Source organism: Athene cunicularia (assembly GCF_003259725.1).
Source record: "Athene cunicularia isolate RWA chromosome 4 unlocalized genomic scaffold, athCun1 chr4_part2, whole genome shotgun sequence".
Classification (NCBI taxonomy): Eukaryota; Metazoa; Chordata; class Aves; order Strigiformes; family Strigidae; genus Athene; species Athene cunicularia.
Genome location: NW_020799099.1, coordinates 23,975,445 through 23,990,692, shown reverse-complemented (window position 1 = coordinate 23,990,692; position 15,248 = coordinate 23,975,445). Strand labels below are relative to the sequence as shown.

At 40.3% G+C, this 15,248-nt stretch overlaps 1 protein-coding gene across 1 annotated transcript in view; it reads left to right on the top strand.

The window, feature by feature from the left end:
* The window catches only part of TNKS (tankyrase), a 146,128-nt gene that overhangs the window by 19,682 nt on the left and 111,198 nt on the right, over positions 1-15,248 (top strand). The window contains exon 3 of the mRNA XM_026847465.1: positions 13,021-13,116. Within this exon, the coding sequence (XP_026703266.1) occupies positions 13,021-13,116 (96 nt within the window). The remainder of the gene's footprint in view (positions 1-13,020; positions 13,117-15,248) is intronic.

Here is a 15,248-nt window from a genome sequence, read left to right as displayed (position 1 = left end):
TGAACAAGAGAAGGTGTCTTTTTTAATGATTTGCTCTTTCTGCAATCTAAAGCATGTGTACAAAATGAACTGCAGGTGATTGAAGCCTACTGAAAATACTGAGAGCTTGCCTCTTGTTCTGTGTGGCCTTCACTTCAGTCCTTCATGCAGCTAGGACTCATGATGAACATAGACTCCCATACTCCAGTAATTCATTGGTTTTTTATTTTTATACAAATGCTCCATGCTGCTTAGATAAAGCTATTCCTTTCTAGGAAAGGCTGAAGTGTCTGATGTGAATCCTGCTGTTCATGCTGGTGTGTGTAGTCTTCATGTTTTATTGATGTCTCATCCAAGCAAGCAGTACTGTGTAATTCCTTCTTTGGGCACAGTGCACTGGACCTAAGCTATACTATTGGATACTGAACTTGCAGCCAGTTCTTCTTGGTTCTCTTGTCATGTAGCAGTTTGGTTTTACTTTCTTGTTTGGGGTGATACAAGGATGGTGTGGGACACAGGTGTGACTCAGGGGAGGAACCCAGTCAGACTGATGTAATATGCACCCTTCCCTAGTGTCAGACCCACAGTAGTGATGATATCTTACCCAACAGACTGGGAGATTTTTGCAGTGTAGAGTATTTGCTTATGAAGGACCTAATGCTAAATAGAATAAGACTTGTACTGTTCTGTATCAAGAGGGGGCATGGTGGTGAGCAGTTCTGGGACTGAAGAACAAATGTATATAGATAGCTCTGTCCTTTAAGAATGGAAAGCAATGGGACTGCTTTACATAATAATATGGTCTGGATTAGTGGCTGGGCAGAATTTCCAAGACTGATACATATAATACTGATAGGTAGTCAGTAGAGTTCTATATTAGTTTCCTGATAATTGCTTCAGAAACAGAAATTTTAAGAATACCCATGTCTTCTGACCAACCTGTAGCTTTAGCCACAATTTCATGAACAGATCAGCTGGGTATTCCTAAGATTTCATGTACTTCCTTGTGTTTCTCAAATATTTGGTAACTGTGCTGTGGACTAATGATGTTTACAAAATTGGCACAAGGTTCAGGTTTTATGCAAAATATACAAACGTTATTTGGCATGTTGAAGCTTCTTTAATCTTAGGAGTTTCAGCTCTTAATCACATCAAAATATTCCTCTGTGTGTTCTGTAGGGTGTGTGTCTGAGATACCATCCCTAAGTCATGTGCTGTTGACAGCCAGCAGGCACTGAAGTTCACCTCTGGAAAAGGCTGTGCTCTTGGATTGTGATAGTTGTTTTGTTCTCTCTCTCTCTTTTTTTTTTTTTTTTTTTTTTTTCCCCCCATTTCACTTCTTGTGCTCATCTCACTGAATGGTAGGTTGAGAGCTGCTGCTAGGGTTTGAATCTCTCCAATGCGTATTTCTTCTGGTGCTAAAAAGAGAAAGTGGTTTTGATTTATGCGTGCACCCTTTCTGTTTCAGAAAAGTAGTAGATACAGGACAGGTTCTAAGAAGCTTTTAAGACTCCTCAGTTTATGTTGCTTTCTGAGTGTTGGATTTTAGTGTACTGACAAATAACGCATTCTGATAGCCACATAGCTAATTGCACATGCAATCTATCACCTGACTTCTACCATGATTTTTTTCCCCCCAGACTTCGCCTGGAAGAAATGGTTAGCATATGTTAAGGAGATTGGAATTGGTCTTTCGTTTCTCTTAACTCTGCTCAATTCCTTTTCCTCTTAGGTTGCTACTTGTTGACCTGAGTTGCCTTGGCTACTTTTGCCATCAAGGACACAGAAAGCAGGGCTCTTAATCTATCAAGTGGGATGTCAGGATTACAGCTGACACTTACTTGTATAAAACTTGAAGTAGAAAGGTGGATTCATTCAGAGAAAAGTGAAATTTGGACCAAGCAATGAAAACTTGTCCTTAAAGCAGCTTTCAGCAAGGAATATAGATGAAAACATAAATTGCTCAGACAGTAGGGCAGCAGTTAAGATTTCTAGCTGTTCAATAAATAATATACTAAAACAAATTCTTAGAAACTAAGTAGCTACTGAATTGTTGCTTGTGAGGAAAAGGAATGTGATTTAGTTGTGGCATCCTGAGGCCTCAACCTGTACCATCTACAAAATGGGCTAAGTGTTTTGGTGGTTTTTATTTTAAAGCTCTTTTGGTTAGAGTGTATTGTATTCCATTTTGCACATTAGTGACATATGTGTTCCAGATGACTAAATGAACATGCTTAGGTGTGATTCTTAAGCACCTGTGTAAAATAGGCATGAACTGAAAACGTGTAGTTCCCTCTGAACATCCAGAAAAACTTTTCACTGTCCAGTCACCAGCATAGGTTGCTCAGAGATGTTGTGGAGTCCCCTTCCTTGGAGATACTGAAAAGCCATCTGGACACAGTCCTGAACAAGTGGCTGTAGGTGGCCCTGCTTCAGCAGATGATCTACAAAGGTCCCTTTGACCTCAACCATTTTGTGATTCTATGAAAACAGAGTGCATGTGCATGGCTGCAAATAAATGGGATTAAATAAATGCTTAATGTACTTTTATTGCTTGTTAGCTCAAATGATTTTATTTTGGTTTTTGGTAACCTAAGTTTTTACAGTTTGTATGTTTTGCAGGTTCATTGTGGAAATCCCAAAGCTTACTTTACATGACACAGCTTTGGTGTGCATTATGTGCTGGGGAGAGCGTTCTGGAATGATGGAGCCATCTCTTGCATAGTGCAAAAAAAACCCAACAAACAAACTGCAGTGACACTAAGGTTTTTTAGTTGCTCTCTAGAAGCATTCTGCATAACCTGCGTATACTTTTGTTTTCTCACTGTTAGCTGCAATGGAAAATTTTAACTTAAAGTATTGCATCCAAAAAAGGAAACAGGAGTATTTACTTCATTAAGTCCAGGCAAGATCAAGGCTTTGAACTGCTGTTCATATAGGGTGAACAATCTACCAACTCTGGTTCTTTCTCAGAGTGCAGAAGGCTATTATCAGCCTGCTGTGCTGCCTACAGCTTCTGGAACTTTCTGCTTGTTCTCTCTCCCTATGTGTATTTAATCACTGGTAGGCAGAATTGGCATACCAGGGAGTGATTTTTGTAGTGCTTCCTACATATAGAAAACTAATCGTAGTTAAGATGCACCTACTTACGGGGAAACAGTTGTGGGCAGTCACTGAGGGAGGAAGGAGCCTTTTAAAAAGGTATCATCTTGCCTTGCTGGAAAAGCTCTGACTCTTGCAGTGACGCTTGTGGTTTCAGTTGTCTGGTTCAGATCCTTTTCCCGGGCCTTACTTTGATTAGATAAATCTGATCTCCGGAACATCTAGTGCAAACTTAATTCTAGAATACATTGAAGAGTTTTATAGTGCATTGGGAAGTGAGATTTATGGTATGTATGGATAGACCAGGAGTCAGGCTGTCTTGCTAAGAGGTTGAAACTTAAGTAAGCAAAGTCTAAAAGTATTTCTGGGGCAAACAGCAAAAAATCTGAGCAAAAGAGTCTTTCTGAAAAATTAGAGCTTGCATGAAAATAAGATTAAGTCCTTCCAAAGTGATGCTTTGTAATATTTTTGTCTAGGTCTTTCTTCTCCCCTCAAAACAAACAAAAAGTTGGTACTAGGAGACCTTGTGCATGCTGCTGCTTTGAACATTTCTTATTGCTGCCTTGAAGCCTGGTTCTGTGAATTGTTGACTTAAGCTGAAGGGAAGTCTGACCTCTAAGCATTGTTTCCATTTCATGTTTTACTGGGACTCTGCTCAGTTTGGTAGTTGCATCCTGTCACTGTAGGAACTGGTACAGTTTCTGCAACATAATGAGAACCTGCTTTTCAAAGAGCAGATCTATGTCAAGGTGAAATGTTTGATACGGCTGTTCCCTGTCCCTGATGGACCTAATGGTCATTTCAGCCATAAAGAAAGAAGAGGTTCTGCTAGGAGCCATATTCCAAGCTGTCTGCATGTATAGTCTTCTAGCATATATTGATGCCTCTAGCCATTGCTATTATTGCTTATCTAATGACAATGTAATAGAAACATGTGAGCAGGTGCTAGATTATGTCACATTTAACCAAAGTACCATTTCTGCACTAGAGGTAGCTTCCTTTCTTTTAGAAACAACTATTTAAGACCATGTGCCTGTATAAATTTTAAAACTGTGTGTATCTCCAGGAACTGGTCTGCAGGATTACAATCATAGAATCGTTTGGTTTGGAAGGGACCTTTAAAGATCATGTAGTCCAACCCCGCTACCATGGGCAGGGATAGCTTTCACTAGATCAGATTGATCAAAGCCCTGTGCAACCTGTCCTTAAACACTTCCAACATTTACAACATCTCTGGGCAACCTGTTCCAGCCTTACAGAAGTTCAGGTGGATGAGATCTGTAGCTTTTCCTTTGAGTGATGCAATTATTCCAGCCAAATTAGTAAGGTATGATTTGCTCTTGGTGTCTCTGATTGGCTCCCTGTCTTCCATGTGTTTCAACATGTCTTCTAAGGAGGATCTGTTCCATGATCTTACTGGGAACAGAGGTGAGGCTGGCTGGTTGGTAGTTCCCAGGGTCCTCCTTTTTAAAAATGGTCATGATGTTTCACTTTTTCCATGATGTTTCACTGGGGATTTGCCTGACTGCCATGACTTTTTGAATATGATTGAGAGTAGCTTGGCAGCTACATCAGCCAATTCCCTCAGGACATTGGGATACATCTCACTGGGTCCCATGGACTTATGTATGTTCAGGTTATGTGTGTTCATGTCTTGAACATGATCTTCACTTAACAATGGGAGGAAATTTGTTCTGCAGTCCCTGCTTTGAGGTTCAGGAGGGACTTGAGAGATGTAGGGAGAGAGATTACCATTGAAAACTGAGGCAAAAAATATTGTTGAGTACCTCAGCCTTTGGTGCCTTAGCTTTCCTGATCCCATCCCTACATATTCAGGCAGCATCCTTACATTTTTCCCATGATACATATCCTTGGTTCCACTGCCTGTGCATTTCCTTCTCTAGTTTGACCAGGAGGTCCTTAGTTAGCCATGTTTGTCTCCTGCCTTCCTTGCCTGATTTCTTACATGTGGGAGTTGAGAGCTCTTGCACTCAAGAAAAATGTTCTTAAAGAGTTGCCAGCTATGGTCAGCAACTTTACCCTGAGAGCAGTTTCCCCAGGGGGTCCCATCCGTTATTTCCTTAAAAAAGTGAAAGTTTGCTCTCCTAAAATTCAGAGTCCTGGCTTTATTCTTCACTTGGCCCATATCCCTCAAGACTGTGATTCCCACCAGGGCATGAGCACTGCAGCTCAAGTTGCCACCAATCTTGACAGCCCTAATTAGTTCATCTGTATTGGTAGGCAACATGTCTAGTAATGCTTCTCCTCTGTTTGTGCTATCACCTGGATTAAGAAGTCCTCGGTGCAATCCAAGCATCTCCTGGACTACTTACAGCTCCGTGTGTTGCTTTTCTAGCAGATGTCAGGGTGATTGAAGTCCCCCATCAGGATCAGAGTGTGATTGATGCCTCCTGTAGCTGAAGTAAGAACTCTTCGTCAACAATCTCCCCTTGGTTGGGCAGCCTGGAGTAAATACCATCCAGGAAGTTTCCTTTGTTGGCTTGGCCCCTAATTTTTATCCATAAACTCTGAATTTGTTCATTGCTGTTTTTCAAAGGCAGCTCTGTGAAGTCAATCAATTTTCTTTATGTAGAGGGCAACTGCCTGGTGTTCCTTCCTTCCCTGTCCCTTCTGAACAGTTTCTAGCCATCTATTGCAGCACTCCAATTATGTGATCCTTCCTACCATGTTTCAGTGATAGTGATTAGATCATAGCTTTCTAGCTGCACAGTGGCTTCCAACTCCTCCTATTCACTACCCATGCTGTGTGCGTTGGTATAGAGGTGCTTTAGCTGGGTCATGGACTGTGTCATCTTTTTAGAGGAACATGCCCAAATTCCTTTGAGGCATTTCACAGGTTTGGTTCCTAATACATCAGTAGTCCCTGGCTTTTCTTGGCTGCTCAGAGCTCCATTACTTCCCTTGGTACTGCTTTCTCCTGCTGTCAGAACTCTTGTTTCTGTCTGTGCTGTTGGAGAGCACTTCTAACTCCCTTTACAATTTTTTGTTTCAGCATAGTGGGGCCTTGTGTTGTTTTTGTAAGCTTCTGTTCATCTGTTTCATACTACTGCGGTTGGCATATTTGTCTCTTGCTCTGTCTGACTCCAACAAAGAACAAAACCAACACGCTAGTTCATTGGGAATAAAACTGGTATCTGGGGTAATGGCAAACTGGGATGTCATGAACAAGGGAAGTAGGGAAGACAAAATGATGGGAGGTGCTTGGAGCTGACATTGACCCAGCAGGACTTTGACTGGTAATGTTAGATATACTCTTAACTAGAACAACAAAATGATCTTTTTCAACTCCTGTCACTGGCACGTTTCCCTGTACTGTCCTTTCTTGTGCCAACCAGAGTACATCATTTTGTTGCATGATGAACTGGATTGGGCAAGTGATCACATTTCTAATCTGCCTTGCTGCCTGACTAAATGTCTGCAGCCACCCAGAGCAGGGTGGCCAGCAAAGGGCTGGCCACAGTGATTCAGCCAGCCTGGTCTAGGTGAAACTGTAGCCTGTGATAGTGCTGTTTTTCAGGGGGACAGCTTTACAATTCTTTGCACTCCTTCAATGTTTGTAGGTTGTTTTGGTGTGGTTTGGTGTTTTTTGTTTTTTTTTTAATTGGGAGGGGGAATAAAGGCTGCATGCTCTCCTGCTCTCTGCCTTGAAGTGTGTCTGTTCTCGTCCTGCTAGAGATCTTTTTATTGCCCTGGAGCTTGGTGCTTGGACCCTTCCTTCTCCCCTTCAAGCTAAGCAGTGCTCTTCAGGACCTGTTTATCCTAGAGGTGTTGAGACTAGCTGGACATAATTTTCCAGTTTAGCCTTTGCATCAGAAAAAGCAGCTCCCAGCCTAGAAAACTCCGCTGCAGTCTGCCATCTGAGCAATAAAACCCTACAAAGCAGCCAGTAGGTCTTTGAAGTCTTCAGCAGTTAACTGTTTGCAGACACCTTTGTTGCTGGAGATTCACTCTTCTGCAACTTTTCCTTACTTGTCCTGCTTGTACCCATGGGGACTTCTACTGTATTTCTCCCTGAATTTCCTTAGGTATTTAATTGCTCACCCTGCCTATATTCTTTCTTTTTGCTGATTCTGCATGTTCTGTTGTGTTTGTCTGTCTCCTACCAAATGCATTCCTATCCTGTCCCTGAACTACCACCTATTTATCATCTCTTCCTACCAGTAAACCACCTACCGTGCTCCCAGATGTGTTTGGTTATCGCCTCTACTCTACCCTGACTCCAAACAAAATCCTTTGGTGTGCTTAACCTCTCTGCTCCATAATCTTCTCTTTATTCAGCTTTGATGGCTTTCCCTATAGAGGGATAGTCAAAAGCATAGGACCTGTTTCTCTCCTTTCTTCCAGCTCCTCTTAGCTGACATGGCAGTGGTGTTTGAGGCCATGGATGTCATCGCATCAAGTAGTGATACTCAAACCTTTAGAGGTGTGTGGAGCCTCTGTAGTGGTACTGTATCTCACGTCTTCACCAATGGCTGATTAATATAGGGGGTTTTTTTTCACCATGCAGCCAAGACTGAGAGTGCTCACAGAGCAAGTTAATCAGTGATACCATTGTGGTTAATATTAGCTGTATCTCATATATTCAGCTTCATGAAGCTAAGAGTAGAGTGCTACAATTTTTGTTATATGGGTTCATTTAGCAAAAAGGTTTATGTATCTGGTAACTTGCCAAAATGGGATTATTAGGTCTGAATCATAGAAGTGTACTTTCTAGCCAAGAAGCTGTTGTTCTTGTTTTGAAGCTTTTCTCATGTTACCTCAGTGGTTTGATTTACATGTAGTTAGGAGAGATGTGTTTAGTATTGGCTGAAAAAAAAATTTAATAGCTTGGATTCCAGTGTGTTGTCTGGATGTTTTCAGAATGTGGAGATGAATGAGGACACAAGTGTTTCTTGTGAAGTATTACTTGGAAACATCTCCTGCATGGGAGTGTGTGTGTTCCTGGGACTTAAGATTAGTGAGAGACTGACCAGCTTTGAAGGTATCCTTTAGAGAGATGAAAGATAGTGCATATGTTGTGAGTCAAAAGGAGAGCTTTTTCCTGGCTGTTTCTCTGTACCTTGATACTTTGGTAGTAAGTAGATAAATCTACAGTAACATGGTTTGGAAAAGACCTTTGGAGATCTTCTCTAGAAAATGAAGCTGAAAAGGGGAAGAAAGGATATGTACTAAAACTGGGGTGGTTGGAAGGGACCATGGGCACAAGGCAGTGGGACACAGTGATTAAAGAACTGCTGGCAAGAGAGGAGGCAGTAGTGGAGCTGTGAGGAACTGAAGACTCTGGAAATGTATTTAAAAGCAGTAGGAAGCTTTAAGTACGGATTCTGAAAAGGTACTTCAAGTCCAGTACTTCTGGAAGGTCTGCGTGTTCTTGCATTTTTCACTGAACAGTCAAAGGTTTGGATGTGTCCTTTTTTTGTACTTACGTGCATCCTATTTGAAACCAAATGTGAACTTTTCCATCAGTATTCCTGTAAGTATACTCAGGAAGCTTGTGGATGTTGGGCCTAGACAAACTATAACAGAAATATTCCGATCTTTGATCGTGCATAATATTGGAACAACCAACTTGACTTTTATTCCCGTTATATTTCTGTCTTTCAATCAAAAATATTTTCCTTTGGTGCACTTTTAACTGAGGCAGTATGAACAAGAAAAGGCTAAGTACTTGGATGATGGCTTATGTGCAGAGAACTCCTTTTTTTTTTTTTTTTTTCCTCCCTAATAAAACTTACTTCTGCCTTGTTGCTGTACAAGGAAGTTTTTGCCATACATTTTTGGTGAAAATGTGAAGGTTGAAAATATGAAAAGTAAGAATGTTTTGGTGGGTTTGTAACTTGACAGCCAAATGAGGTAATATTGGTTAGTTTCACAGTTCAAAATACCTATGCCAGGAGGCTGTGGGCCAAGTGTTTAATTTTAGGATTCATTCTGCTGTAGCAAGTTGGCAGTAATCTGAAGTTATTAGTGGTTCATGCTCTGTGCAGTACCTTAACGTTTTTTTTATTTGGTGGGAAGAATGTGGTCTTTCTTATCTCTAAAACTGATCTGATATAATAGCAGTGTAATTAAATAAAGCATTTCAGATGGTATGTGAAGATCAGAAACTTATGTGACAGTTGCAGTGAGGGTAAAAATATAACTCTGTACCAGTCCATGTTTGTTCTATAGTTAAGTTTACAGGACTTTGATGTCCATATAGGATATGAAGATTCAATTAAAAGGAGAGTTTCTTCATACTGTTTGTGTAATATGGTCTGTACGAAAGGGAAGGATAGCCATGTAATGGTATCGCTAGATTATTAAGGGCTCTGCCTGCAGTACAGGAAAATAATACACCCCAATGTCCCTACTGTCCAGAGGAAGTAAACCTGCATATCAAAATATGCTAATTAAAAAGTTCTAGGAGTGAATTTCTGTGCACACCATCCTTAAGCTTGCCTGTTAACAGCAGTCTTTTGACAGAAACTATTGCCATATTTCCTTTTCGGGCTACTCAAAAATCGTTCTCTAAAACTGGTGTGCAGCGTTTGAAATCCAAAATAGCTACAGTAGCTAGAATAGTTTGTTCTGTTGTTTCATTATAAAGGGAATGTTTTTCTCAAACTGGAGATCTATCTTGACGTTTTTACACATCCCTGGTGCATTGAAAAGGAAATTCAGAGATACACACAGTGTCTAGATCTCAAATACCCTGTGGTTCGAAGAGACTTTGTATTGGACTATAGTGTTAAAGGTTTGAACAAGCAGGGGAACATTCAATTAGAAGCTACCTGTGGTTCGTCAAGTAGAAAAGTACTGCAGTGTTACACCGATAGGCTAAACATCAAATGCTGGATTTCTTTTGTTAATTCATGTTGATGACAACATTGCTCACTTGGATATCTTTTTGTGAGACTATATACTAAAAGAGTGTGGAGAAGATAGAATCAAATAGTCAATAGAAGAAAAGTAAGAATAAGATTGCCTTTGTGACCTGATTTCCTTCCTTTTTTCATCTCAATTCTAATACAGAGTTTATTTATATGATTGGTTTCTTCTCCCAGAATGCTCTGGCATTAATTTCACAGGGTAGATCTGCCTCTAGGACTAAGGGATGTACCTGCAGAACCATACCATTGGCTGTTGGACAGGCTGGAAGAGTTATGATGGGTGGGATGAGTGATTGCCAACCCAAGAAGGATAAGTCTCATGGTTACAGCAGTTGAGTTCTGACAGGTTCTTTTTCTGAACCTAGTTTGGCTGCTCCAAGCGCATTTTCCACAGACAGTAACTAATTCAGGGGTTTTGCAGGGAACCATCTTAAGCACCGTTAGTAAATTTTTCATGTATTTCCCTAAGTTTTTAAAAAACTCAAAGCAATCCTGACACAGAAATTGTATGTTGTAAGCCATGCCAAAACCCTTCATGGTTCATTAGCATAACTGAACAGGTTAGATACACTGCATAATCCTTTGTCATTTTAGCCAGGAGAGAAGCTGAAAGCAGTGATGTGTTGTCATCTTCTCTGTGTGCTGGCAGAAGTAGCAGGGAAGTGCTCTTGGTTGGTTTGCACAGCATTAATAGCCTTGAAAATCTGTGCTTATGTTTTAGTATCAGGCTCAGGTAGTCACAGATCCCTTTGACATCTACACTTGTTACCTATCATTTTTCAGTCACCTTTCTTGTGCCCTAACCTGCCTTGGCTTGGCTTCACATGCTGGTCCAAACCTCCAAACTCTGCTCAAATCCCAGATATTCCTCTTTCCTGGTCTTTCTTCCTGGACTTTTTATCTAAGCTATTATCTCTTCCCCTGCTACATCATCTTGTTCAGTTTTCTCCCCTAGCTCTTTGTCCCCGACTTTTTGCTATGTGAATACCTCCCCGTCTCATTCAGTTTGTGGTGTTCCATCATTTTGTACTGCCTGCTTTCTCCTTATAGACACTTAGTTGCTGGTTCCCTCTTTTAGGGTCCCTCTCTTCCCCTGATGCCTTTTGGGACAAACGGTTTCCCTCTTTTCTGCATACAGATTCACTAACAGGGTCAAAGATAATAGAAACAGAACATACTGTGTGTGTCTCTCCATACTTACTTTCTGTACTGCCTACTGTGTTTAAAAAAAAAGAGAAGATCTGCAAAAAGCCCTGTTCACCACTTCCTGTTGGGAGTGTGACTGGCTGGCTTGTGAGGCTGGCTCAGAGCCAAACCTCTCCCTGAGTAAGATCTCTAAGGGGGTGGTAGCATGTATGGCACAGATGGCATCTTCAGAAATGTAGGTGTCGTATCTTACCAAGCTTCTGTGAGCACGTGCTAGTTGATTTCCCCAACCCCCCGCCTTTTGGTGTCTTCATCTTCACATAGGGGAAAAAAACCCAACCACCACCACCAAACAAAAAACCTGCTAAGGAAAGCCCAGTCTGCCTACTTGAATGTTCTTTCCAAAAAATGGGACAATTGCACCTTGGCAAAACTTAAAATAAGTCAGTTTGCTTCATTAAAGCACCAGACCTGCAAAAATTCAGCTGAGGGCAAGCATGAAGCATAGCATCCTGTAAACTGAAATATATGAAAATTGGCAATGTTAAAAGCATTTAAAGTCAGAACTGTTTAAGAAAAGACATTTGAATAAAAACAATACCAGTTAAAATTTTAAATTATAAAGAAGTTTATTTCTGGAAAACCTTTTGCTGTTTAAAGTGATATATGTAATATAATATTGGTAATTACTTTTGTTCTGGATTGAGTTATGTTTTTCCCTGGAGAATCCTGTCTATGAAGTGTTTTTGCATCCTTAGTTACAAAAAGTGTTTGGAAGTATTTCTTTGTCTTGATTACTTCAGTTCAGCTGTATCTCAACAGATATATTTACATAATAACATCTGCCAGTTTTTATTATTTATCTCCTTGGCATTGAGTCTCTGCACCTCTGTACACTGTCCTGTTATTCACACTTGTGCAAAATAATAATGTAACTGTCGCTCTGAATTTGTAATGTGTTATGCTTATTTTGCATAACATCTGGGGAAGTGGAGAATTGGGGCCCTTTTTGTCAGACCTCTAATGTTGCTGTGGGCTTTGTTTTCTAATTCTGTAGAAAGTGCCTTGTTCTTGAGAGGGGGCAGTCTGAATTGCATTGTTGTGCTGTCTCTGATCAAAAGAGTTTACAGGTGAAATAGTGTTTTCCTTTTTTTGATGAGCTTTTCTAGATGATAATTTACTGTATCAATGCCTTCCTAGCCATATGGTTGCGTACTGCATTCTAAGTATTTTTGTGTACTTGAATTTTTATGTGTTAATAGGCTTAGTAGGGAAAAGAAATACCAGTGAGAATAATAGCTTTTGAACATCCAGATACACATTTTACCATATTTGTTACATTACTTGAAGGTGAGACAGTTAAGATTTTGTGCACAAGTGACAAGCCACTGAAAGGCTTGAGTATTACTGGTTTACAGAGGCGGGGTGACTTGGGATATTGGGCCGGAAAAGGAACAGGGGTGGTAACAAGCAGCAGTGGTGGTAGTAAAGGCAGGAGCAGGTTCCACAGCAGATTTCCCAGTGTGAGTCAGTGAATGTACAGCTTCCCAGCTAGCTGTCAGGAGGAAACCAAAACTGACTATTGCAAGAGATTCAGGGTTCATGTTTATCATGCAAAGTCATGTGATCATACTATATCTTAACTTGCCAACTTAGCCTTACTCTGGAGAAGATCCTTTGCTGCAGTGCTTAACCACAAAAAAAAAGGGGGGGAGGAGGACGAGAGAAAAGAAAAAAAACAACTCCAAAAAACAAACAAACAAGAAAAAACAAACCAGAAGGAAAAAGAAAGAAAATTGTGCAATGTGTGTTTATGCCTACATCATGCCGAGAAGACACTTAACAGAAAATAATCTGTGTATACCTGAGGTGAGATACTGTTTCTGCTTTCCCTGCACAGTGCTGCTGCAGCACGGAGCTGATCCAAACATTCGGAACACCGATGGGAAATCTGCACTGGATCTGGCAGACCCTTCAGCAAAAGCTGTACTCACGGGTAAGATGCATACATCTCTCGACAGCGTTACCTGTAGTTCTTTTTGTGTGTATAAGTTCAGCATTGTAAAAGCCTACTGTCTTTTCAGATTTTCTGTTGTGTAAGAGCATTTTAAAACTGTCTTTTACCAGATCTCGTGTTGATGTAACTGCTGTTAATCTGCTATGCTGCTATAGGTTTGTTTATTCTACTTACGCTAATGCTCTAATTTTCTGTTATAATATATTATTCACTCTGTCTCTGTGGACTTTTTTATTTTTTAATTGCTTCCTAATATACAGATTGAATAGGAGCCCACAACCCCTGGAAAAAAAAAAAAAAATCAGGTCAATTGTTTTAAGACCTTCACTGTTGAAAAAGCAAGGACGTTTGTATAACTATAAAAGTACCTGTGATCTGAAAGGCAACCTGCTACCGATTGCAGAGATCAATAGTTACATTATGTTTTGTTGCAGATTCACATGCTACCTTTTCCTTCTGCCTCATTAGTCATCTCAGGTAGAACTCTTTTTCACGCACCATTTTTTTTTTTTCCATTTTAGAGGCTATTAGCTGCCAAACTATGTTTCATGAAAATATCCTACAGCTACAACTCTGTTTTACACAGCTTTTTAAAATAAATTAACTGTTGTAACATACCAGTAAGCATTAGAAGTATAATACAGTAGTCTGTCAAATCTGTATCAAGAAATACATGGTCCTCTGTGCTGATTTTGACATCTAGGAAATAATGTTGAGAGCAAAGTAATCTTGGATTTTAAAATATATACAATTAGATTTATAGAAAGGGATTTACCAGCAGAGCTTCATTTGAAGAAACATCTATTTTTATTCTTTTTCCTTTATTTCCCCTTTTCTCTCTCTCTTTTTATTGACAGCTTAATTTATAGGTTATGTGCTATGCAACACCCCTATTCTTTCTTCAGATTATGTTCAGAGCACACTAGCTCTCTTCAGTTTGTCAGGAACATTTCCTCATCTTTTTCCAGTGCACTGACTGCTATACATAATTATCTACAGCTCTGCAGTGATTTGAGAGTGCCTTTGGAACAGTGCACTTTAAATATATATGATTTAGTTTAATTACTCAGTGTCAAATTTAAACATGTTCCTGAAATGTTAACACTAATGTTAGATGTGCTAAGCAGGTTAATCTGACTTTTGACTGTTAATGTGTATAGATGCTGAGGATGGAAAGCCCACCAGGGAGTCAAGATATCTCAAAGGTGTTTGTAGATATTGGGCATTTAGTTGTGGGGAGCTTGATATTTGTGCAGTTTGGGGGTTCCAGGCTCCAAGCTGCTTTCTCGATTATGCTCAAAGATCAACTTCAGAGGATAGTAAAAGACTTATGAAGTCACCATTGCAGATCTTCCTCTCTGCTCCACTGAGTTCTCTGGGCATTAGATCACCAGCTTGTGCTTTAGGCAATGGAGAGGCCAGCATCATGGCAAAAAAGCGGAGATCGATTAGAAGCAGCCCTCTGAGAATGTTCTGTTGGGTGCAGCAAGCACCCTGTGTCCCTGGCCTCACCCCTAATGCCTCGCACACGAGGATTCAATGACTGCAAGCTTCTGCAATCAATGGATGTTACCAGGTGGTGCATATAAACACACGTGCACAGCCTCTTCCGCTATTTGAGTGTTTTATTGTTCATAAAAAAATGTCATTTTTCTATGTGCTTATTCTTCCTAGCAAGTAAGTAAGCTTTTGATTTTATCAGCTTTGTCCTCAAGGTGGCTCTTGGCTACACCGGGCTCACTCTCTGCTGTGCACCTGTGCTCCAAGCTGTGTAAACAGGGTTTGAATCTGGCTGTAGCTGCTATGTGATGCACAGTAACTGAATGATACTGGATGCCATTTAAATGGAAGCTTTCTATTAAGAGCTTGATTTTTCTGGATGCTGCCTTACTTTTTAGTATCTCTGTTAGGCTGCTACTTTTGTCTGCACTTTCCATCTGTTGTTACCTTCAGGTCTTGTTTCATCCTTCTGGAAGAAGGGGGCTTAAGAGATTTCTTAGGCTCTATCTGGTTTTGGATAATCCTTAGCTACAGCAATGCTTTGCAATTAGGTGCATGAGAATTTAAAAGGTATTACTGGATTACGGATGAGTAGGATGTATTAACTTAAT